Here is a 23649-nt window from a genome sequence, read left to right as displayed (position 1 = left end):
TCTTGCAGGACTACAGTTTGTTTCATTTTGTGCTTTAGAATCAAACTGCAGTCAGTTGTGACAAAAACACCTAAAAATGGAGAAAAACACTTACTTTTTATCAGCTAACAAAAGAAGAATTCTGGCGTTTAGCAGCCATGGTAAAAGCGGATCAATAGAGATTTTGTTAATCTCTAAAGTTTTGATTATTTATCTCTGTTGTGCTGAGAAACAGCTCTGTGGGGGAAAAGTATTCTTTCAGTGTGTAGAAGGTGTGCATCTGTGATCCGGCGGGTCCCTGAGGGTGGGAGGGGCTCAGGAGACTCTGTTTTGGGGGAGCCAGCAGCTCGCTGCATGCTGACTGCGCCCAGCAGGGCCTGCAGTGGTGCTTTAGTGGTTGTTTTTAATGCCAACAGGAATTCCCGTTCTTCACCCTCACCACCTTCCCGCCAGGCTTCCTGCTCCACGTCGGGGGCGTCGTCAGCGCGCGCTCGGTGAAGCTGCTGGATCGCATCCACAATCCTGGTAGGTCAGCGGGGAGCCCTGCCTGGCACGGGAGCCCTGCCTGGCACGGGAGCCCTGCCTGGCACGGGAGCCCTGCCTGGCACGGGAGCGCCTGGCACTGGAAGGCCTGGCACGGTCCTGCCTGCCAGCCTTGGTGCCAGCAGGCCCTGAGGAGAGGCAGACCCGTTCTAGCCATGCACGGCAAAAGCCCTGCAGTGCAGACAGGCAGCGAGGCTTGGAATATGGGTCACTCCAAGGCTGCGGTTTTAGTGAGAAACGTTTTGGCAAATTAAGCTAGTAATAAAAACAGTTTGAGTCAGTAACTTTGTACTGAAAACTAGCTTTGAATTATTGAGGGGTTAATTAATTTTTTGAAGCTTTTTGCGATTGAAACTTGATGCAAGTTTTTTCGTTCAAACAAAAATGAGATTAAATGCTTGACCTTAACTATGAATGTTTTCCCATTTTCAGCTCCTTGAAATCTTTAAGGACTAATGGCTACAGCTCACAACATGGTGTTTAACTGTTACAGCTTTGTTTCTGTTCTTAAAAACCTTTACTGAACAGTACCTTGTGATTTTTCTTATTTTCCTGGGAACCCCAGCACAAGAACGCGTGTGGTTTGCATGTCCTAGTTCTAATGTTACACCTGAGTGACTCTTGACTCTGAAGACTTGGTTGGTTTAGTCATTGAGACCAGATGAGGAATGCTTTGCAAAGATTGGAGTTGACAGTGCACTTAAAAATGCAGAGGAGAGTAAAAATAGCACCTGTAGTGGTTTTGCATGCACTAGTCAGGAGTAATAAAATAAGTTTATCCAAATGCATCCTTAAAAACAAGTACAAAAAACAAATCCTTTTCTTCCTATGGCCCAAGGCAGGCAATTCTCCAGGCAGGTAGATCAGATTGTTGCTGATCTAAAGGTTCAGTAAACCGGCAACAAGAAGTTAAATCCAAGACTTAGTTTGAATAAGATCCTTGTATTTTAAGGGATTTTTTTCAAGTATATTAGTACACAATTGTTGCTTTTTCATTTTCCTATTCTAAGATCTATTTACACAGTGAACAGAAAATTAAAAGAAATGTCAAATATAATTAATATGTGAGTTTTTCTTTCCCACGAAGTTATTTTAGTATTCTGTATTATCAACAGATTTCTGATACAGGTCTGTTATGTGCAAAATTTACTGTGATAAATATAAGACAGAATATTAAAAAAATCAATTTTTCTCAGAGGTTTTAAAAATTAATTTCTTGCATTATGCACTCCTTAATTTTTACCAGCTGACTGGAAGCAGAATAAGACATAAGGCAAGACAGAGATGTGTGTTTGCACAGCTGCAGTGTTTCTGTGAGACTTGCAGATTGCTCCTGACAAGTGAATGTAAAGTGCATGATCCTTGGAACTCGCATTGTAAAATAGTGGGAACAAAACGGGGAATGAAAGCACATGGCTGTGGGAGGGAAGGTGGAGGAGTAGGAAAAAATTCTGATATGGTTATGATTGTGAAGCATTTGAGTCAAATAAGTCTGTAAAATATTAAAGGAAGCAAATTGGCAAATTAATGAATCAGGAAAACGTGGAAGAGGAGAGAACATTTGAAGGTGGATTAAGAACTTGCCAGTAAGACAAACCTGCCATATACTGTCCACTTTGGTCACCTAGTGCCAGATTGCTATAGCATGCTCCTTTTCCCTTTCTATTTCAGCCTCTTATTAACTCTGCTGTCTGTGTCTTTCCAGTTCCTGTGGAGTGATGTTGTCAATTGTGTTCTTGTTGGTAGTTTTTTCACTATTCTGCTTCTATAACTGATCTACTAATTTGCTGTTTTGAACTCAGCCTTTGTCGGAATAATGGGTAACACAAGATCATACAAACTGCTAGACTGGAATAGTTTCAATTCAGGTATTTTATTAGTCATTCAGTACTACATATGCTGACAGAAATTATGGCAGCTCAGTGAAGTTATTAGAAATGCTCTAGGATATTTAGGTTAATGCTTCAAATTTAAATCTATTTAATCATTAAATACCTAAATGTCACGTTTTCATGTTGTTAAAGACTTTCTTTAAAATTACAAAACATTGCTTTAGTATAAAATAGTATTGCTAAGAGTAATTTAATACCAATCTGGAAAGCTGAATATTCAGATGTTTGTTTAGTAGTCACCTTCAGCTCAGCAGTCATGAAGGAAGTCATTTAGGATAAGAGAATGGATTCTTCCTTACATAGCTGGGATCATGTCAGGTGTGATTTTTTTTCTTTTGTTGTTTGGTTTGGGGGTTTTTTGTGTGTAATGGGTTTTTGGGTGTTTATTTTGGCCTATTGGTTTGATTTAGGGGGATTGTTGCTTAGTTTTCTTGTTTTGCATGGGCTTGCACTTTCTTCAACAAAGGCTTTCCTCCTGTTAATTTCAGGAAATCAGTGCATGTGTTTGTTCTTAATACTAGCTCTAAAATAATAGTTGTATTATAGATAATAATAGATATAAAAATTATCCAAGAAAAATAGAGAACTATCAGTTTAAAGAGAAGGATACTATGGATAGCCCAGGATTTGTTGGTTCATAAATCTTGTATTGTAAAATGCAGCCAGTTACAGGACTTAAAACATAATTATTTGAACTTTTTAATCACTTCATTACCCAGCTTGAAAAAAGCTCCAATATTCTTATTTTTCTAATGCAGTTTTAGTAATCAAAGTGTGTAACTTCCTTATACAGCTGTGGAAGGAGTGGATGAGTTGGTGCAGTCTAGATGAAGTAAAGATTCTCTCTGTCATGTTTTCCCTGTGGAAAGATTACATGCTGTGGAGGAGAGGCAGGCATGACTTCCCTACATAGAGCATCCAGGCCAGCAGACCTTGTCAAACTTTGGTGTTTATAAACCTGGCACCATAAAGAGGCACAAAGGTGACCTCTGAGGGCTTGTTAGCCCCAGAAGCTTTCCTTCTTGATAATTCACTATGGCCATGCAGCTCTGTATCATGCTCTAAAATTCAGTTTAAATCTGCAGTTAGTACAAACCAGACATTTTTCATTTGCAAATTGTACAAAAGTAGGGAGAACTTAGAACTATTGGGTCATTTTTAGTGTTCCTTTCACAGTAAGCATCCTTTAATCTTATGATTATGAGCTTTTCTGATTTTGTTGGTTTTCTGTGCTTGTTCTAAAGTGATAATCCTTTAAAATTAACTTTCAGTATGAAAAGAATATTACAAAATTCTCAGGTCTGTGATTGGTATGGCATAGTGTGATCCAAGGTGTTAAAAATGTGTTGAAATTTTTGTATATTGTGTATGACCTTGAAAAGTTGGAATTCATTGTTGCTTTTTCCAGGTTGTTTAGTAGGATGTTTTTATTGAAAGAATCTTATTAGAATAATGGAGTAAATGAGTTTATGTACAGATACTGAACATGCCTTGAACTAGGCTAGGAAGTGATCCACCATGTAAGATTAGGAAGCAAAGTCTATGTCAGGAATTCAGTTCTGGACAGAATATCTAAAACTGTTTTATAAATTTTTTAGAGATTAGAGGAAAATGAAGGTACATATATATGTATATAAAACATTTTACCCAGAGGTGCTTTTACCTGAAGGTGTTGGCTGGGGGAGAGAGGTCTAAACCAAGGAGTAAGTGTGGAGCTAACCCCTCCCTGAGAGCTGCTGTGTTTCTGTAGCCTTGGTGTGTCAGTAGGTCTGCAGGAGAGCTGGTTAACCCCGCTGCTCTGGGACTGAGCAGGTTATGTTCCTGTTCTGGAACTATGGATGGGGATTTGCAGTGCTAGGTGTGCTGCTGGGCAGAGAATGTCACCACAGCCATAAGTGGGCTGAAATTGTTTTCCTTTTGGAAAATATTCAGGCTTCATTTCACCTGGCTTTGTAACTGTGTAGTGCAGAAGGATTTTTTTTTTTTTTTGGTCTTGCGAATGGTTTAATTGTGTGTAAGATACAACAGGAGCATCCAGTGGTAGGGCAACGTCAGAGATTTGAAGGTGCTTGAAAACCAAATGTGGAAGTAAGACTGACTATTTCATGAATGGAAAAGAAGCTGCTTAAATTTCTGGGAATTGAGTATAGTTCAGTGAAAAATTGTTTAAATGTTTGTAAAATACAACTAGGTGGATATGAAGATGAATTTGCAAAATGAAAGTAGGGAGTTGAGCAAAAATTCATAAAAAAGAGGGCACATAATGCAGTGGAAGATAGCCTCTGGTGCTGTCTCTGAGAAAGAATGAGACATTCTCCTCTACATTTCTAAGAGACATTCTGCTCTAAGGATAAAAACATGCAAGGAGTCCTCAATCCAGAAGGCTGGATATTTGTTAAAAGCCTGGCACTGAGGTTTTAAACACAGAGTACAAAGGTAGGCAGTGAAGAACTTGCTTACTAGAGGCTGCTTTTCCATATGGCTGTTTCATAACACCAATATATCGTTTCTCACATAATTAAATTTTAAACTCCTCATTCAGGAAGCTGCTCCAGCAGTGCATCTTCAGCTCCAGCAGTCAGAAATATAGAAAGATAAAAGATGGTTAAAAACTTCCTAAACATCTCCCGAGCTCCCTGTGCAATATCCAGTCTTGCTGTTGGAGTGTGAAATTCTCCATAGTTTTTCAAATGAGGAAATGGAAGAGGAAAGTTTGGCTATGTTTTATCTCTGTAACTGAATGTTTTTCTTCCACAGAAATACAGAGAACGTGCAAATTACATTTCATGCTGCTTTCTGGGGTGTAAGTGTGGCCCAGTTGCAGAAACTCAGTAGGAAATGTCAGAATGTGCCTGTTGGTGTCTGATGTGGTTATCCTTTAGATCAAGTAGTAAAAACCCCAACATTTTAACCTTGACCTCTTACCTTTTCTTGGAGAATTTCCAGGTTGGCTTCTTGTCCATCAGTGTGTGTTGAATGAAAATGGGAGGTTCAGGCAGTTGTCAGAGGTTTTTTCTGGAAAGAACGAGGGGTGTGATATTCTCCAATAATAATTGATTCCAGTTTTCTGCAGCTTTTCCAGCAGAATGAATGTTCCCAAGTTATTTCTATGTTAATGTGAATTGTGTTTGAATATTATTTCTGGAAGCAGATACACCCTTATGGTAATGAAATAATTTTCATTGGGACTGTGCTTTTTTTTTTTTTTTGAGAGTTCTAAGTAGGTATTTGTGAAGAAAGGGTGGTCACTGTCACTGAGCACAGAACAGCATTCACATGTTCTGCTAGAGATGCATGAATAAACTTGGCATTTCAAATCCTTGTTTAGAATTCTTTGCCTACCTAAGTAATGCTATTTCACCTGTTCATACTGCTTTGAAACTCTCCCTAAATTCTGGTTAATGGTGTGAAAGCCAATATAAACTTCTCTTTGTACAAGTGCTCCAAAAAAGCCATTGCTTATTGCACAACTACACTTTGGTTTTGAACTGATAGTACACAAGAGAGAGAACCTTTGTCTGCCAAAAATTGTATTTTTGCACATAACCTGTCCTAATTTCAAAATACAGGGCTTGACTAAAAGTATTGTCTTCATAAAATTTCCTTCATGGATTGCATTGAGTTTTTCCAGCCTTCTGATATTTGCTTCTGTGGTTGCAAACACACAGTTGTAGAACGATCTGCCTGGCTCAAAATGTGTTACTGTTAGAAGAGAGCCAGAATGATTCTGGTTGAGCCAGCACCTTCCTAACTGCTGCATAATTACAGCTAAACAGGACCTTGTGAAATGTCTGTAGAGGTTTTGTAGGAAGGTATACAGGCAGAGAACACAACTTCTGACTGATTGTAACAGGATTGCAGGAATAACTGATAAATGTCAATGGATAACAAATACAAGGCACAAGAAATTTTCTTTTCAAGTCTCCTTGCATCCAGAAGTTCAGAGAGTCGTCTACCTAGTTTGTCTTAAAACAGAATAAACAGTTGTGAGTGCATAGAAATAATGAATGCAGAGGTTCTTCCTTCCTGAGGAGTGCAGACAAGGAATAGGAAATTCAGAGACAATGTCATTTCATACCAACTAATGCCATCCCCTTCCTGCAGCAATGAAATAGATAAAAAGTGGTTTAGAAAGCCCTGTCTTGTTACAGCATAGGGTCCCCAGCCCCTTTGTTGTAGTCGTCTGAAGCTTTTCTTTGAAGATTGCCCATGTTTTAAAGTAGGTTGTATTTATTGTGCCAAGGTGACAAGGCAACAGAGACACAAAATAGAATAAATAGTTTCTTTATTACCTGCTGAGTCACCATTCTAGGATGAGTGACTGAAATAATCCCTAAAAGCTGAAGTAACAAAGGCATATATTTATGCATGGAAATTATTTTCCAGAGGCAAATTTACTTCCTATATTTAATGTTTTCTAATTTCTGGGTGGTATTTTTCAGCTTTTATGATCTTAAGTATGATGCAATTAAAACATTTATTTTTAAGTATTTTAATTTTTGATATATGTTTCTTTAATTTTTAATACATTCTGAATATTTTTTTTCTTCAAATGCCTTATATTTTGACATTATATTTTTCATTTTATTTAAGTTGTGTCACATGGTGGTTTCTTTTCTTTTAGCTATGCACTAAATTATTACTGCTGCTTTAAAATTATTACAAGATTTTCTTTTTAGACAATATTTTTTTTAGCTTGTGCTCTTCCTATCAGACTTTCATCTACAATTAAAAGAAAAAACTTTAGCCACTGTTGGGGCTGTATTAAGCCATAAGGGGAGCAACTCTTCTGCTTCTCCATCTTGGAGTATATTTTGGGATTAAAGCTATCACTCCTCAACAGTGAGCTGCCACTGAAACGAATGATATATGAAATTTTCTGAATTGGTTTCTCTTGGAATCTTGGTGCTCATGTAGTGATGCTGCCTGACTTACCCAGTAGAAGAGTGCCCTGCATACAAAAGGGTTTGTGTTTAATCAGCCAGCCAACATCTCATGCTGTAAATGAAGTTTTAATCTTAAGTGTTCTTAAAATTGTCTCCTGAGCTATTGAAGAAGTAATTCAACTTTCAAGTCTTGTTTTGCTCATTCAGCAGTCTGGGCTTAAGAAATGAGATGTGTGCTTCTCTCTGAGTTCATCTGCAGAAAAGCACTGGTTATCAATAACATTTTGCAGGCTGGATGTTTTCTGTGGAGTTGAATTTTGTAAGAGCAAGTGTGTCTGTTCCCTTTGGGTGTGGTTACACTATTTCCTGCTAGTTTAGTGTATCCTCGTTTTCCTTTGATATATCCCTACAATCTACTTCCTTCACTTGCTGTAACAAAGTTTTCATTTGTCCATCTTTTAGTCTTAAATATGAATCTAGGGAGTGGTATTTCTAAACAAGGATGGAGTGGCTTGGAAACTTTTTTGATAGTTTTAGGTTAATCTGCTGTAGGTTTAGTTACTTGCAACCTGAATTTTGTGTTAATCTTTACAGACCAGAGGATCTGTGTTTCTGTACACACAATTATTTAGTTGTTAAATGGTTTAGAAAGTTAATAATGTCAATGTTAATGGCATAACCAGAAAGGATTAAATAAAACTTCAAGGTCCGGGGAAGGCTGCTTATAAACCTAACAAAAGTCTCTGTTAGGAAAACCCAACCAGCCAAACCTACAGAAAAATACCACACTTCTTTGTGTATAAGCTGTCAGTAAGTTTTTAATTAAGAAGGTACAAAAATAAGGGAATATTGAATGTGTGGATAATAGCTTTGCCTAATGCAAGATTCAAAGACTGAATTTGAAAGAATATTGACCTTCATTGTCATTTTTAAAACAACAGAAAAATGATTAATTTATGGATGATGAAAATTTTCCTTGGATGATTGTCCTCCTGTCCGAGTATTGTGTTATACACGTAAATATTGACTAAATTATACAATGTAAAATTGATCGAAATGAATCAGACAGTCTGTACTTTGAAGTAATTTCCTCAGGTTGTCTAAGGATTCAGCTTTAAGGATACAGCAACTCTTGGGTATGAACTGTGGCATCAAGAGGCCATTCTTCTTAATCTGTCTTCAGTTTCAAAAAAATCTAAATGGACTAGCAAAATGCAGCTTCTGGCTAAATCTTGAAAGAACCTGTACAAGTGAACCTCTAGCAAATAATATGGGAAAGGTGTTGCTTCTTATGAATGAGAAAGTGATAGTGTCTAGGTGAAAGATTTATAGATATTGGCCCCTGGATAGTAGAGCTCAACCTTGTGTTCTAAAGGAGATGAGTGGTGGATAGAGCTAACTCAAAGAACATTCCAGGTGCAGAAGTGCTGTTTGTGTCTTATAAAACTGCCGAATAAAATCAGTTTGAAAAGTTTCAGTTGGAGGAGGTTTGATTTGGCACAATTTTTATAGAGCACTGTACTTTTGACAGCATTGTTTCTCAAGTCCTCAACCATAGAAACAGTGTGCTTTGCTTCCACTTGGTTATAAATATCCTGCCAATTTGGAAACATTAATAAAGTAAGTTTAGTCTTCAGCCTTCAGTTTCCCACAAAGAGGACATAATTAGCATTGGAATTTCCTGCAAACCTTTTTGCTTAAAGTTGTAGAGAAACCTTGGTCCAAACTACTCGGTACATTTGCTAGGAAAGCTTGTGACTGAGTGCTCTGTATGCTTGCCTTTTTGCTTCCACCTAGAATCCAGGGCCATTACTTTCTGTAACCATTTCAGTGAGCTGCCATAGTTTTCAGTCTGTACTGTCACCTGATCCAAGCATGCGCCAAAATACCCACTGTTTCTGGCTCCTGTCTGCTGAATCTGCTTTGCAAACCCTTAGTTCTTAAGCTTTTGCCTTAGCCAAACAACCAACAGGCACTCCCAAGGAGTGTGCTGGACACATGCCATCCTGCTTCCCTAACTCCTCTAATTGTTTATGTAAATCCTTAGCTTTACTAAACTTGTAAATGCTACGACAGCATCCCCATGTGAAATTGTGTGGCTCATGTGTCAAAAAAGGCTGCTTGTGAAAATATTTGTCAGAAGAATATGAATGCTACACATTGCACTGCATTCAGTGTTTTGTATCAACCTATTATTGCAATGTCATGGTGTTTGATTTTAATTGTAGACTATTATTTTGTGTTTTAATATGCAAAGGTAAGTTCACGTAAACTGAATGTACAGTATTTATATATAAAGATAATAATTGCTATTTTTTGGCCTCTTTCTGGAACAAAAAAATAGTCAAATATCTTAAGCAGAGGTCACAGCCTTCTTTACAAACAGTTGCTTCTGCATGACTCTTACAGAAATATTTGTTCTTGTGCAATAAGAAACTGTTGGATTCTTCGAAAGATATTGGGCCTGATCCTCTAATGCTGAAGACAATGGCTGGAAAATACTTCTTACTTCTCATAAGAATGGAAATGATCCATTACATTTCTGTAGTTAATAGTTTTGTTAGAGTTCTTAGAATAAGGGGTTAAATGTTGTTTTAGCAAGACAGTGTTGAGCAACTTCACAACAGTATGTGTTTGCCATAATGGTAAGGTGTCCCTGTAGATGTTAGGTAAGAAAATTGTTAAGACTCTTAACAACTTCAATAATTTAAACTATGAATTTTTGTGGAGGAAAGCTAAATGTTTGCATAGGATTTGGGACCCGTCACTATTTCTACCTTTTATGTTCACTTTAAGGATCCCTGTTTCCTTTCAACATCTCATTCCATTTCAGTTTTCACTGTGGCTGCATTCCTTTTCAATGTCATTCCTGTCTTTATCAAGCTTACCTTTATTTCACAGCACTTTTTGTATTCATCCTCAGTCACTTCACCTGTTGCTAACTCTCAAATCCTCATCATGACTTCACATTTTCTTGCACTTTGACATAGAAATGTCACTGGTGATAAGTAGAAGCAGTTTTTGCCACATGGAACCAAAAGGTGTAACAAGTTGTAGTTTTGAAAATTAGCGCTTTTTTTTTGTCTAGAGAAAAGGGTATTTCTTTTTTGCAGGCATTTTTCTGTGAAGAACAAGAATTTGTGTGGCTATTTAGTCGCTGTTTATAACCAGCTGCCTGTGATCCAGTCTCATTGAGCAGGTGTTTTTCTCCATGGTCAGAGAACCACTTTTGCTGCTACTTAGACTTTTCATCTGTAAGGAGAAACACATTGCTTATCAAAACAATTTCTGGCCCATGGCTGGAGGGGAAAGGAGGAATTGCTCCCAAGATCCTTGTCCATTTCACCAAAAAGAGTTAAGAGAGAACTCTCACAGAATGTGCTTGTGGTCTGACATCTTCCATGCACTATGAATTTGTCAGATGTTGTAGCTTGGCCTTACAATCCATTTCCAGAGATCCTCCCTCGATTCAGCCACCCCTGCTGCTGTTACCTGCTGCCAGCAGAAGCAGCCTCTGTCCAGAGGGGTACCTGCAAAGAGAAGGCATTTCCCACTTTTTGTACCACAAGTGGTTCTGAGAGCTGAGCTGGGGAGTCCAGCCCTGTGTTGTGATGGATTATTTCTGTGGGAGTCTCAGGAATTCCAAAGCTGAGGAGAGCAGGTGCTCCAGAAATCGGAGTCAGGATTGCTGAGTATCGTCTTAAACATTTATTTTCCCAGTCACTGAGAGGATTTAAACAGTGTTTTCATACTGGGAGTGAAGTGCAGCACCTCAACATTCTGCTAGTAGTGCACTGAAACCTGCTAAAGTGAACTTGGATATTGCAGAACAGGATTGATAGCGTTCATAGAAGTCCCTTGTTTTGTGTCCTGACGTGTATATTTTTGTTGATTGTAGAGAACATTCCTAAAAATTCTCACTGTAAGGTTTTTTCTCTTCAGTGTTCATTTCTTAAAGCAAAAGTTGAATATTTAGTCTGAGCATCCAGGCTGCTGCTGGTCAGTGTAATGCTGTGAGTTACACAAGCATTGCCATCTAAAGTTAGGTGTAATTGAATATACAGACCTCTGTGCTCTTCCTTTGAATTAGAAAATTATCATTGGTTTACTTTAGAAAAATTAAAGCCTAGCTCTAAATGCAAAGTTGAGGTAAAGTCATGAATGAATACATCTTACTTTACGATATTTCTGTTTCAGTAACTTTTAAATTATGTGTATATCTGCATCTTGCATTTTTGTTTGTCATGTTGTCAGAGAACCAAGTGTATGATAATGTGGTTATCATACACTGTGTTGGTAAATATTCCTGGTAGTACAAAATTGGTTCCAAATAAATTCCAGGTTTTGACATGGATATTTAAATTATGATTCAGCAAGGAGAGCTCAGTGGCCAGAAGTTTGTATCTGTGTAAGTTCAGTTAATTTCAGGGAAATCCCATAAGAATCTCTCTACTCGGAACCCTTGGTGCCTATTTTTTTGTTACTGGCTTTCCCTTTTTGTATCAACAATTAACACAGTTGCCAACTATATTCGTTGAAACAGGTAAGTTTTGAGAGAAGAAGCAGCTGACAAATTCTAGTTGTAAATTCAGTATTTGTTGGCTCCTTATGTAAAAATCTTGCAAGACAAGAGCTTTAGTTATGGGAACAAATTGCCGAGCAGTTAAAATAAATAGATTGCATATGAACTTATTCTAGCAGCACACTTTTTTTGTATTTTTGTATCTTGTAGTTTTCAAGAAAAGCAGGTAGGATATATTTAACATATAACCTTGAGGACAGTAAAGGTAATTCAAATCCATTCGTGGGCTTGGAGGAAAGGTGCCGTTTCCAGGATGCTGAAGCAAAAAAGCACTGACAACATACATCCTGCATTTCTTCATGTTGTAAATGTAGAAGTAGTTTAAGTCCCTATGGGTTCTCACAGTTAGAACTGTCACAGGCCTGTCTGATTAGTGATACAGTTTGGAACAAATATTTTCAAAATCTGGTTAACAGAGAGAACCGCTTCCAGTAGGAAAAGCTATTGAGGTTATTTCAAAGCTACCAAGTGTAAAGCAAAGTAAAAGACTAGTTTACTACTAGAAATACTGTTTCATTACTGTTAGTTTTTCAGCATTACAGAGTATCTGTGATGCTTTGTTTCAAGTTACACACTGCTCTTGTGTTGTTGGTAACTGAGTGTGGTTTGGGACTAAAAATAGGTAGAGATGGGAACAGTATCTACAGTGTTTTAGTGTTATTTGTCATATGGGCGGCAAGAAGAATGCAGTAATTTGTGAGAACCTGCTCACATGGGGGAGAAACAAAATAATTAGTGAAAAGGTCCCATTAGTGTTTCCTTGAAGTGTGATAAATAGGAAGGAAATAAAGTGTCCCCATTCAAAGCACTTGAATATGAAAACCTCAGCTTCTCAGTTTAATTGCATGAAGCTTTGTGTCAGCATAGTCCAGAATAGTGAACTGATTTATACTTTGTCTTTCAGATGAACCGGAGACACGAGATGCCTGGTGGGCAGAAATCAGACAAGAAATAAAATCCCATGCCAAGGCATTGGGTTGTCATGCTGTAGTGGGCTACAGTGAATCAACCAGCATTTGGTAAATCATGATGATGATGATGATTTTATTTTCAAAATGCCACAGAAAACTTACTTCATCATCAGTGGATTGAAAATTAACTATTCCAGTACAGGTGTTGCTACTGTCTATTCTATAACTACTTTACAGAGTTTAAGGAATTTCAGTATTAGGCATTTTTATATATGGTTAGATCTTGCAAGATCTAAGTTTTACGATTTTTTCTAATGAAAGTTACGATTTTTTCTTTTAAACTAAAGTCTACAATTTGTTTTGTAGTAACAATATTAATTTATCCATGAAGTTTTCTAAACCTAATCTATCTAAATAATTAAGACTGTTATAAAAGTATATGTATTGAAGTTTCATTATTGGATAACAACTGGCAGACCAGAACTTAAATGAAAAACTTCACATTTCAGGCCCAAAACCAGTTTGCCCTGGAGCCAGATGTGTCTGCTGATATTAAACAGAAAATTATTCTGGTTCACTATTTTGAATTGCATTTGGGAAGTAGCAAGGAAATTTGAACATCTGAATTTACTTTCTTTCAAGTTGATTTTGCCTAAATATTTGAAGGTAAAAGCACTAAAAATTTGCTTCTTAAGGAGACAAGTTAGAAAAGTTTTGACTTACCATATTTTCCTGAATTACTCCATCACTGAGGGATGAACACACCAAAATGAAGCATTTATTCCTTTGCTTGTCAGTCTCCTTGTAAAAAGTATGTATAGTTTGTATTATTCTTCCTACCCTAACTATGGGGAAAGAATGCAGAGAGCATAGACAGGCAATCAGCTACTGGGTTATTTGATGCTTGCGTTTCTCTAAAGGAGTTTAACATGGTAGTGTTTAATTATTGATAAAATATTTATTGGAATTCCCATACTTATTGCCAGTTCAGCTTTATTCCATGCTTAAAGCACAAGCCTGTGTGTGTAAGTACTGGTCTGCCAGACATGATATGTATAAAAAATTATTTTGGAAAGAGAAACAACTAATTAAAAAAAGGCATATGTGTCATTCTAGAAAATGTGGGAAAGATTTTCTCTATTTTTTTTTCAGTATGGTCTTTTATACTGAATACTAGATGTTTGTTTCTTAATTAACAGCTTGAGAATTATTAAAGCTCTGTGGTCATTCTGAGAGCTTTAACTCTGCTAAATCCTAAGTATGGTTGGTTACTTTGCAAAATGTACTATTTTTGTAATTCTTCCTAGTAAAATTTTAATGTTTTGCCATTTTTTAACCTTCAAGAAGCACCCTTGTCAGTATTGGGTTGTAATTTCCTTTTGAAAATGGAATGTTAATAAGATGCTGGGACTCTCAACTTCCCTTTTACTTTGGTAAAAAATTATGCCTTGTATTTTTTAATGTTTAGTTGGTTTGCTGCATTTCTTTGCATTGTGAACCATAGCACTGAAAACCATACTTAAACCTGGTTAGCCTTTCTGTTGCTATAATATTTGTAACATGAGGCAAAGCTCTTAAGTTCAATCCTTCTTCACCTTGTGCTTATGCAATGGTTGTGGTTTAAATACCAGAAGAGGATTGCTTGTGAGTTTTAATGGATAAAATTGCACAAGTGCACAGAATAAGGGGTGATGTTGAACTTCGTTGAGACTTGTAGTAGCCTTTTAATGTGATAATTTGCTATAAAAGCACCCACTAAGTAGGAGGCATTCACTCTGTTGTTGTTCTTTTCTCTTATAGTGAAGAGGTCTGTATTTTGTCTGCATCTGGCACAGCAGCTGTACTGAACCCTAGGTTCCTTCAGGATGGCACCATGGAAGGCTGTTTGGAACAAAGGTTGTCTTGGCAGCCTGGCTTCTTTTCCATAGGGTCAGAGAAGGGAGAGGTTGATTTTTTTCCTCAGAGCCAAGATAGTTCTTCTCTATTAGGGTAGGTTACAGTGTTACAGTGCAGGATGCGGGACCAACCACTTTACTGCTTTTCACTAACAACAACCACCACAGGAGTAATGGAGCTCTGCACCCATTAGATACTCTGTTTTTATTTCTAACAGTCTCAATAAGGTAACACGTTTGACTACTAACACAGGTCATAACTCAGTTTTTTCCTTTGCTGCTCTTCAGGTCTCTTTTCTTAATTTTGTATCACACCCTAAAAATGACAGATGTTTGATAACTTAAAAAAGCCAAAAGTGGCTGTGTCTGTAATGTGCGTATATATGCTCCATTAAATACTGTTAATGTGTGGGAGATAAAGTAGCTTGGTTATCAAACAAATACAATGCCAGATTGTTCCAAGATAAGTATGTGTTTCTTGAAGTTGATGAAGAAAGTCATGAAACTGAAGGCCAAACATGAAGTTTCCCTTTGTTTCTACCCTTTGAAATAAAATTTGAAGACTGAGCATTGCCACAAAGATTTTTTTTGGGAAAAAAAAAAGATTAATTAATGCATATGGGTAATTTATTATGTATTCATCAGGATAGTAATCAAATATTTCAAGGGATGATTATAGTTGTAAGCAAGGCTGCATATTACACTGTAGTACTTGCATTGCTTTTTCCATAATAAACCAGTCAATATGGTTTTTTTACAATTTCTTATTCTTTTATTTTGTTAGCAGAAGACCTCTGTCTTCTGGTGTAGATGGAGTTTTAAAAACTGTAGCCAGACCTAAAATACTTGGTTTTGTAGTCACTATATGATGAAGAGAAAGAAATACCATGTTCATAATATAAAGAAAATAGCACCTTTTTCAAAATATGCATTTTGGTGCTACTAAGTGTTGGCATGGATTAGAAATGCCAGAGGGAGGTAAAACAGATAAACAGACAAAGCTCATGTTCAACACAAAATCTATTTGCCATAGTCTTATGATAACTAGTGTTCCAAATCTGACAGACTTGCTGAAGCACCTCTTCAAGATCACTGAGAAGAATTGTTCATGTGAAACAGAATCCATTTGCAGTGATGCAGATGGCCTGTGCTTTCCCTGTTCATAATTTTATAGTGGTCATTCCTGGGTATTCCTCATGGGGGAGAGAGAGATTGTGTCCTAAGCAAATAATTAATTTTACCTGATACCTTATTGTGCTGCTTCTCAGAAGGATGATTGGTTTGTTGTTTGTATTCTGCTCTTACGGGGTTTTGGACACAATGAGAAAAAGAAAATTTTGGGTGTGTTTGGTACAGCAAATTCTTTGTACAACTGTGGTATCATGAATTATATTTGGAAGTTACACTGCTTAAAGCCAGTTCAGTGATGTTACAGGTTTTTATGAATTGTTGGTCACTGAATGTCCTTTTTCTCAATCCCTGCATAAGAAGTTTCAATGCAAGTTTTATTGATAGCATTTTAGCAAGTAGTGTGCAACTTTTTCTTCTTGTAGTTGGTGTATTGTAATACTTGTCACACTGGTTTGAGGGACCAGGGTTCAGTTGTGCTGTATGATTTAAGTAGATCTCTGTAGATGTTTGTACACATGTGCACTTGCTGAGCATGGGTAACAAGATGCAGATGTTTTAAGTATTCTCTCCATAATGTATTTTTAGGATTGAAGAAGCTTCACCACCAGGCTGTGGATTTTGCCATATCCCATATGATGAATTGAACATGCCATTTCCTGCTCACCTCACTTACTGTTACAACTGCAGGAAGCAAAAAGTTCCTGATGTCCTTTTCACCACAATTGATCTTCCTGTCGAGGCAATAGTTGTTGGGAAGGGATGTCTTATTCAAGCCAGGTATCTGTCAAAATACTTCCTTAGTATAGTAAAGTTTTGGAGACCTTTGAAAGAATTCCTGTTGCTAAAATCCGATGTGTCATCAAACCTTATATTATAAAACATGCAAGTGGCAGGTGTTCTTGAATAAGATTTCTCTCTGAAAGTATCATTGCACTGGTGTGGGCTTTGAATTTCAGCTTGTAGGACTAAACCCAGAGAGTGGAAGATGACTGACATATAGTAAGAGATGGGATTGCTGTGCTCTGCTTTATTCTTTTCAGATAAACATGGTTATTGCTTTAGCTGTGAGGGAACATGGGTTTGGTTTGATTTTGGGATTTTTTTCTTCTTTCAAATGTGTGTCTTGAATAACTGTATTAATAGGAATTTAAAAAGTTCTACCACTAGAAATTACAGTAGTAATTTTCTGTACTTGTGCCTGAAATGTTTGATGGAGGCTTGTAGCAAGAGAAATAGATGTTTGCATTGGGGGTCTTACTAGAAGAAAAGCTGCAAATAGAAGTTTTTAGATGGCACTGTCTCAACGAGTTCTTGTAAAGAACTGGCATTTTGTTTTACTATTGCAGCCATCTAGAAGAATTGAAAAGAAGCTGTATTAGGTTATACAATGAGGAAAAAGAATTCCAGGTACCCTGTGGTCCCTTTCAGTCCCCACAGATGCACTGGAGCTCTGTCTGTGCTGGTTTGTGTTGCCAGGTTGTGCCGGCTGAAGAAGAAAGCCCAGGCTGAAGCAAATGCAACCTCTATCAGTAACCTCCTGCCATTCATGGAGTATGAGGTGCACACACAGCTGATGAACAAACTCAAGCTGAGGGGAATGAATGCCCTCTTTGGGCTGAGAATCCAGATCACTGTGGGGGAAAATATGCTGATGGGCTTGGCAGTAAGTACTGTTGGGATCCTAGGGTTCTGCTTTATATGACAGTATTTTTTCAGAAGATATGCAAGTGTTGTGGGATTCAGAGGAATCAGACATATTAAAATGTCATTTTAAAAGCAAGTGTCTTAATTATTGTAAAATCGGGACAGACTTTTCTTTCATAACCAGCAGAAGAAGATTCAAATCTCTTGAAAATGGTAAAAGACAAGATGATTAAAAAGGGGATGAGAGGAAAAGACATTTCAAACAGTTAATTGGCACAAATTGTAGAAAAATTATGGTATTCTGTAAAAGGTCCTGTCAAAGAGATCCCTGTTCTTCAAATTGAATTGCAGTTCCATGACAAATAAGGTCAGTTAAGCCTGTCAGTAAATCTTTTGGTTATTTGGCAACATGGGGAGGTTCTGTTGCCTCTTCTTTGATGGAACTGAAGAAATAAATGATAGATTTGAGAAAGTCAGGAAGTGTTCATTAACAGTATTTTCTAACCCCATTTTTTCATGCTAGATTAGAATAGTAAAATATACTGCTGCTTCCTGCATCAGGGTAATTCTGTCTGGCGTCTTCATTTGTCTTTCATGATCTGTTTCCTGTAAATAGAAATAGGGTTGTTACAACCTCACTGATGCAGTAAATGGTTTGGCCAAATTTTATAGACCTTCAAAAACTCTAAAAAACTATTTGCTTATGCCAAACATACTGGAGCAGAGGCTTTCATTTTTAGTTTGTTTGGAATTTTTAGGTAAGTTTCAGAGTTCCACCATGAAAAATGAAAAAGAGGGAGTTTTCTAAAAGATCAGTCAAGTTTTTTCATAAGTGAGCAGAAGAGAGAGATCCATTTATTTATTTGCAAGAGATGCTGCTGTAATTTGCATGTTACAGTGCTGTTTTAGCATAAGCATTATGGAAAGCTTTATATGAAAATATTAGGAATTCATGCTTATATACTTGTCTTTTTCTTTGTGACTTTTTTAAAAGTCTGCAACAGGTGTGTATTTAGCAGCTTTGCCAACACCTGGAGGTATTCAGATTGCTGGGAAGACTCCAAATGATGGCACCTATGAGCAGCACATATCCCATATGCAAAAGAAAATAAATGATACAATAGCAAAGAACAAGGAACTTTATGAGATTAATCCTCCAGTAAGTATATTTTTTTTTAGTTTTAGAAATAAAGCATTCTGATTCAATATATGCACTGTATATCCATTGTTTCTTAGTGAGTCATTCAGAACATAAGTTTATTTACAAATAGAGATACAGACTTCTTTCACTGGGTTTTGGAAAGATGCTGGAATTTTCAGATCCCTTTGCCACATAGCCAAATCAGCTTGGTATTATTTAGATATATTTCTCAGTAGAATGATTTTCAGAATGGTCTGATTCTTAGAATTGTTAACAACTTGTGGAGAGCTGAATTTTTTTTTAAGCTGGGCAGAACATCTCTTAATTCTTACATTCTTTTTAGGAGTTACCTGAAGAAATTATTGGGTCTCCCATTCCAGAGCCAAGACAACGTTCCAGGCTGTTGAGATCGCAGTCAGAAAGCTCTGATGAAGTTACAGAGCTTGACCTTTCACATGGGAAGAAGGATGCTTTTGTCTTGGAGGTGATAAACATTTTCACTACTCATGTTCATACTTTTCTTCTCCTGAAATATATATTAAAAAAACTTACTCATCTCCAAGAACAGTTCCTAAATTGTGTATGATTTTTTCCCTTTTGTATAAATAGAAAAAGTGAAGTATTAGATTTTGCTTTGTCTCTCTTTTTCTTACTCTATTTGCTTAAAGCACAGTGCAGTCTACAAACTATCTGAAAAAAGATTGCCCTGCTGTTGATGAATATGTAGCAATCTCTAGATAATAATAATTAAAAGCTGTTAAGAAAGGTCGTCCTGCTTGCTTCAAGCAGCAGATCAGACTAATCAAAAACTCAATATCTATTTTTATAAACACTGAGGTTCTGTGTTGCCACACTTTATATTTAGCAAATAAAAAGATTGTATTTTCTTCCTGTTTCAAAGCTCTTACTGTTGTAGGTGAACATTCAGAATTACTAGCTTCCAGAATGGGTTCTATTGAAAGCGTTCAAAAAACTGCATATGCCAAGAGAGCACAAAAAAGAAGATTTTCTGAATTTCAGCTATTGCTTTTCACAATTTAAGAATACACAACTTGTGACAATACCTTCCAGTTCTTTCTACAGCTGCATCCAGAAAGAACAACACCTACAGATAAATAAAGGACATAGATTTCTGTTACCTCTCTATTCACTGAAATTCAAAGGCAAGATTGAACATTGTCTGCTCTGAAGTCTTTAATGCTCCAGCAAGTGTTAAAAAAGTGCTGGAGTTTGATCATCCTGTAGACAGAGACCGTACAAATACCTATCACTGACTAAAACCTACTTCAAAATACAGCCTGTAATTGCAGGCTAAGGTACATCTAAGGCTTTGTTAATCTTCACAAGTCACCATCTGAATAGAAAATAATCTGTAAGAAAGGTAGATAGGAAGAACGAGGGAGCACTATAACAGGAGTTTGTGTGAAAACAGATACAAAAGGAGAGCTGAAAGATAACAAGTTGGGAGCGTTTGGGATAGTAAATTTAGATTGGTTTGTGCTTTTGCAGAAAGGGTTGAATAGTTTTGTAAAAAAAATGAGCATTTTGTAAGGCATTAATAGGAAAAAATTACTTTTTATCTGTGGAATAATTTACTGTTGTATTTGAGAAGTTGGGTTTATGATTAAGTGGGTATCATAAACAATATTCCAGAAAATTTAGTTAAACTCCTGACAAAGCTTTCAAGAGTAAAATCATTGTTCACTGGGACTATATAAGAAAAAGTAGTAAAAATTTCATTGTGATGAGGATGTGCTAAAAGAGGCTGAGAAGGCAGTTATGAGAGGTAAAGATATCTGGGTTAGTTTTGTTTAGTTTTTGGGTTGTTTTTTGAAGGGAAACAAGATAACCCCTTTTACATGGGGAGGGAGAAGGAGACACATTATTTGACAGAAAACCCTTCAATACTGGAGTTAATTTATAAACCATTTCTAAAACACTTGATAAGAAAATGTTGGGAGTTAGAGGTAAATGTGGATCTCTTGCAGGGCAATAAGACAGGATGAATGTAAAGACACACCAGAAGTATTTACAGAACGTGGCAGGGCTCTCATCTGATCTGAAAGAATGGTGTTAAAGGGTGAATGGAATGGAGGTTATTTGATTTCTTTTGGAAACTTCTTACTGGCACAGCAACATGATTTTCTTAATTATTCCCTTTTTGCAGATTGATGACACAGATGCAATGGAAGATGTACATTCTTTACTGACAGATGTTCCACCACCTTCTGGTATAGTTACAACCATATTTTTCTGCAAAATGACAAAATATGACTAGTTTTATTAAAAATTGTTTTAAAAGTTCCAAGAGACCTGACAATAGTATTGTTTCTGAAGATTTTTAGACTGAATTACAGATTTGTAGGTCTCAGGTTAATGAAAGTTGAATACAGAACTAATTTTTGCCTGGTATCAGTTGTCTTTATGCTATTTATTGTTGAATAGATATGCCATACCTTCCCCAACAGAACTGCTGTATCTGGATAAGAGGAAAGGTAGTTGTCCATTATATAGAAATTGCTCTGGATATTTGATTTGTCCTTGTCCTTTCTCTTGTCACTGTGAATTTCCTTCCTCTTATCACTGTGTTTCTTCTGAGAAAGTCTTGGTTTCCTTCCTAGTAACTGATACCAGTGTTAATATTGTTGTGTCAGGCTCAGAACCATCCTTGTAGTTATCTATTACTATCACCTTTATTCCTCACTGATTATCCAATTCTGCTGCAGTTGATTTTATTGCCCTAAATTAAGGCCATCAGCCATCATCTTCATCTTCTTGTTTTATCCTCTTCTGCTTGTAAGTTAGGAATATGTTGAAGCACAAAATCCAAACGTACAGATCTCTTTGCTGTGAAAACGGAGCAGTTCTGTCCCTCTTTTCCTAGTCCTACATTTACATTGCATTGGCTGATGCTGCATGGTCAGCTTGTTAGGAGAGCTTGCTGAAGGACCTTCCCAAATACCTGCTGATGGCCCAGGTGGGTGGGACAGGTCAGGTACCTTTGTGCTTGCTGAGAGCTGCTGGGCATGGCTGCTGCTGGGCTGGCAGCAGCAGCAGCACACTGCAGCCAGGAAAGCACTTAGCACCTCAGGACTGGAGATTAAACACTGCTCTCTGGCAGTGGGACCTCAGTGTCAATGAGCTGTGTGATCTTCTGCCTCTTCTGTGCTTTATTGGAATCTTTCATTTGCCTTTTTGTTCAATATCTCCTTCAGACACTTGTTCGAGACAAATAAACAAGGGACTGGTTTTCTGTTATTGTGGAAAGCTGTACTATGTTTTCTGCTCTCATGTTATTATTTCTGCGTATCTTTTCTAAATTTTATTTGATTCTTCAACGGAATTTCTGCTTTTGATGTTCTGAAAGACAGTCCGTTAATATTTGTAACCTCTGCAAGCTGCTACACAACCTCTTTTCTAGCTCATTTTGTGCTTTTATGTAGGCCCTACCAGATTGGCCTCTTTTCTGCCTATTTAACTGTTTCTTCAGGATTTCAGAATCACTGGCTTGCTGGTAATAACTTATTTTGCTCTGCTGTTTAGTCATTATAATTAGTTTTTCATTTGCAATCAGTATGGTAGTTCCTTTACAGCCTTTTCTGTGCTCTCTATTAAAGGCTGGCTTTTTAGCTTTTCAAATCACACCTTTTCAAAAAATTTCCTCATATGTGAATAATTTATCTAATAGAAATAGGTGGAGCAGTTGTGGATTTGGGGTGTTGGCAACTCCTACAAGGATTCTGTATTTGTTTATTGAATGTTGATCTCACTTCTGGTGTATTATTCAATATTCAAAACCACATGAAGGAAAATACTTGCAAAGCCTTGTCACATATGTTTCCTTTACAGGTATTTTTATATTGCAGTGTATACAATAGATTTTTTTTTTTACCGGTTATTTTCTTCACAGGTTTCTACAGTTGCAACACAGAAATTATGCCTGGTATAAATAACTGGACACCAGAAATTCAAGTAAGGTTATTCAAAATTGAAACTTTTTTGCTAAATTTTGTTGAAATATGCTGTAGTAATTTAAATGTATGTTTTGAAAGCTAAAGTCAAAGGACACCCTTGTGACAGAAATAAAAGTAGTATTTTGGTAAGAACAATAAGGTATGAGAACCTGGGCTTTTGTTGGTTTATTTAATGCTGTCATGTAACAAAATAATCTAATACAGATATATGAAAGTAATTACAGTAAATTTGAACTTCAAGGTTTTGGCTTTTTGAAAAGTTTGGCTAGGTTTGAAGCCCCTTAAAGGGTACAAATTATTGACTGTGTTGCTTAGCTAACTTATTTTGTTACTTATTGAACATATATGTTAACATACTTTACATTATTTTCCTTCTTTATGAATTTGGGTTTAAGACACTGGATAAAATATATTTGCATATGTTGGCAAAAAATCCCATGTTTGTTTCTGATTCAGATGTTCACAGCAGTTAGAGTGTCCAGATTAAGCAACATTAACCCAACAAATCAAACACTCAATAAGAACTTTAATGATCTCTGTGAGAATCTGTTGAAGGTAAGAATCTTATTTCAAATACTTTTTAAAGTGTTCAAACGGGAGCCAAGTAAAATTCAGCTATACTGAAAATAACATGTGCCTCATGATTTTGAAAGTAGACTGCAAAGTGTCTGTAATTAGCTTGTGAGTTTCTGTGAAGATAGGTTTAGCCTTTTTTAGTATATTGGGGAATTCCAGAGCTTGTGGGACCTGAAGGAGTCCTTTGACTAGCAGTATACTCTAGAAATAGAAAGATAGCTCCACAGTAAATGGCATTCTGTCCTGACTTTTCACATGTGTAATTCTTCTTCAAGAAAAAATTATCATTAGACGACTTCTACTATGAAAAGAGTTTTGATCCTTAATTTCTCTGAAACAAACCACGTTTTTTTCCCTGAGTGACACAAAATGCTTTCCTGTCTTGAACAGAGTTTGTATTTTAAACTGCGGTCCATGGTTCCTTGCTGCCTTTGCCATGTGAACTTCACAGTGGCTCTGCCAGAGGATGAGCTGGTCCAGGTAAGGGAATTGCTG

The 23649-nt window shown here is 36.8% G+C and overlaps 1 protein-coding gene across 35 annotated transcripts in view; it reads left to right on the top strand.

The window, feature by feature from the left end:
* The window catches only part of C2CD5 (C2 calcium dependent domain containing 5), a 57342-nt gene that overhangs the window by 23594 nt on the left and 10099 nt on the right, over window positions 1-23649 (top strand). For 13 of the 35 annotated variants that reach the window (XM_030263831.4, XM_041713633.2, XM_041713636.2 and 10 more), the window contains 11 exons: window positions 396-504; window positions 12787-12901; window positions 14594-14689; window positions 16405-16596; window positions 17296-17482; window positions 18458-18622; window positions 18948-19088; window positions 20772-20835; window positions 22515-22576; window positions 23035-23133; window positions 23545-23634. In XM_030263831.4, coding sequence (XP_030119691.2) covers window positions 396-504; window positions 12787-12901; window positions 14594-14689; window positions 16405-16596; window positions 17296-17482; window positions 18458-18622; window positions 18948-19088; window positions 20772-20835; window positions 22515-22576; window positions 23035-23133; window positions 23545-23634 — 1320 coding nt within the window. Of the gene's footprint in view, window positions 1-395; window positions 505-2324; window positions 2391-12786; window positions 12902-14593; window positions 14783-16404; window positions 16597-17295; window positions 17483-18457; window positions 18623-18947; window positions 19089-20771; window positions 20836-22514; window positions 22577-23034; window positions 23134-23544; window positions 23635-23649 lie in introns of all 35 variants that reach the window. The other 22 variants (XR_012053615.1, XM_032746474.3, XM_030263830.4 and 19 more) reach the window with 5 other exon arrangements.

This window comes from Taeniopygia guttata, chromosome 1A, assembly GCF_048771995.1.
Source record: "Taeniopygia guttata chromosome 1A, bTaeGut7.mat, whole genome shotgun sequence".
Lineage (NCBI taxonomy): Eukaryota > Metazoa > Chordata > Aves > Passeriformes > Estrildidae > Taeniopygia > Taeniopygia guttata.
The sequence above is the reverse complement of the archived record's forward strand: the minus strand, read 5'-3'. Positions and strand labels throughout refer to the sequence as shown.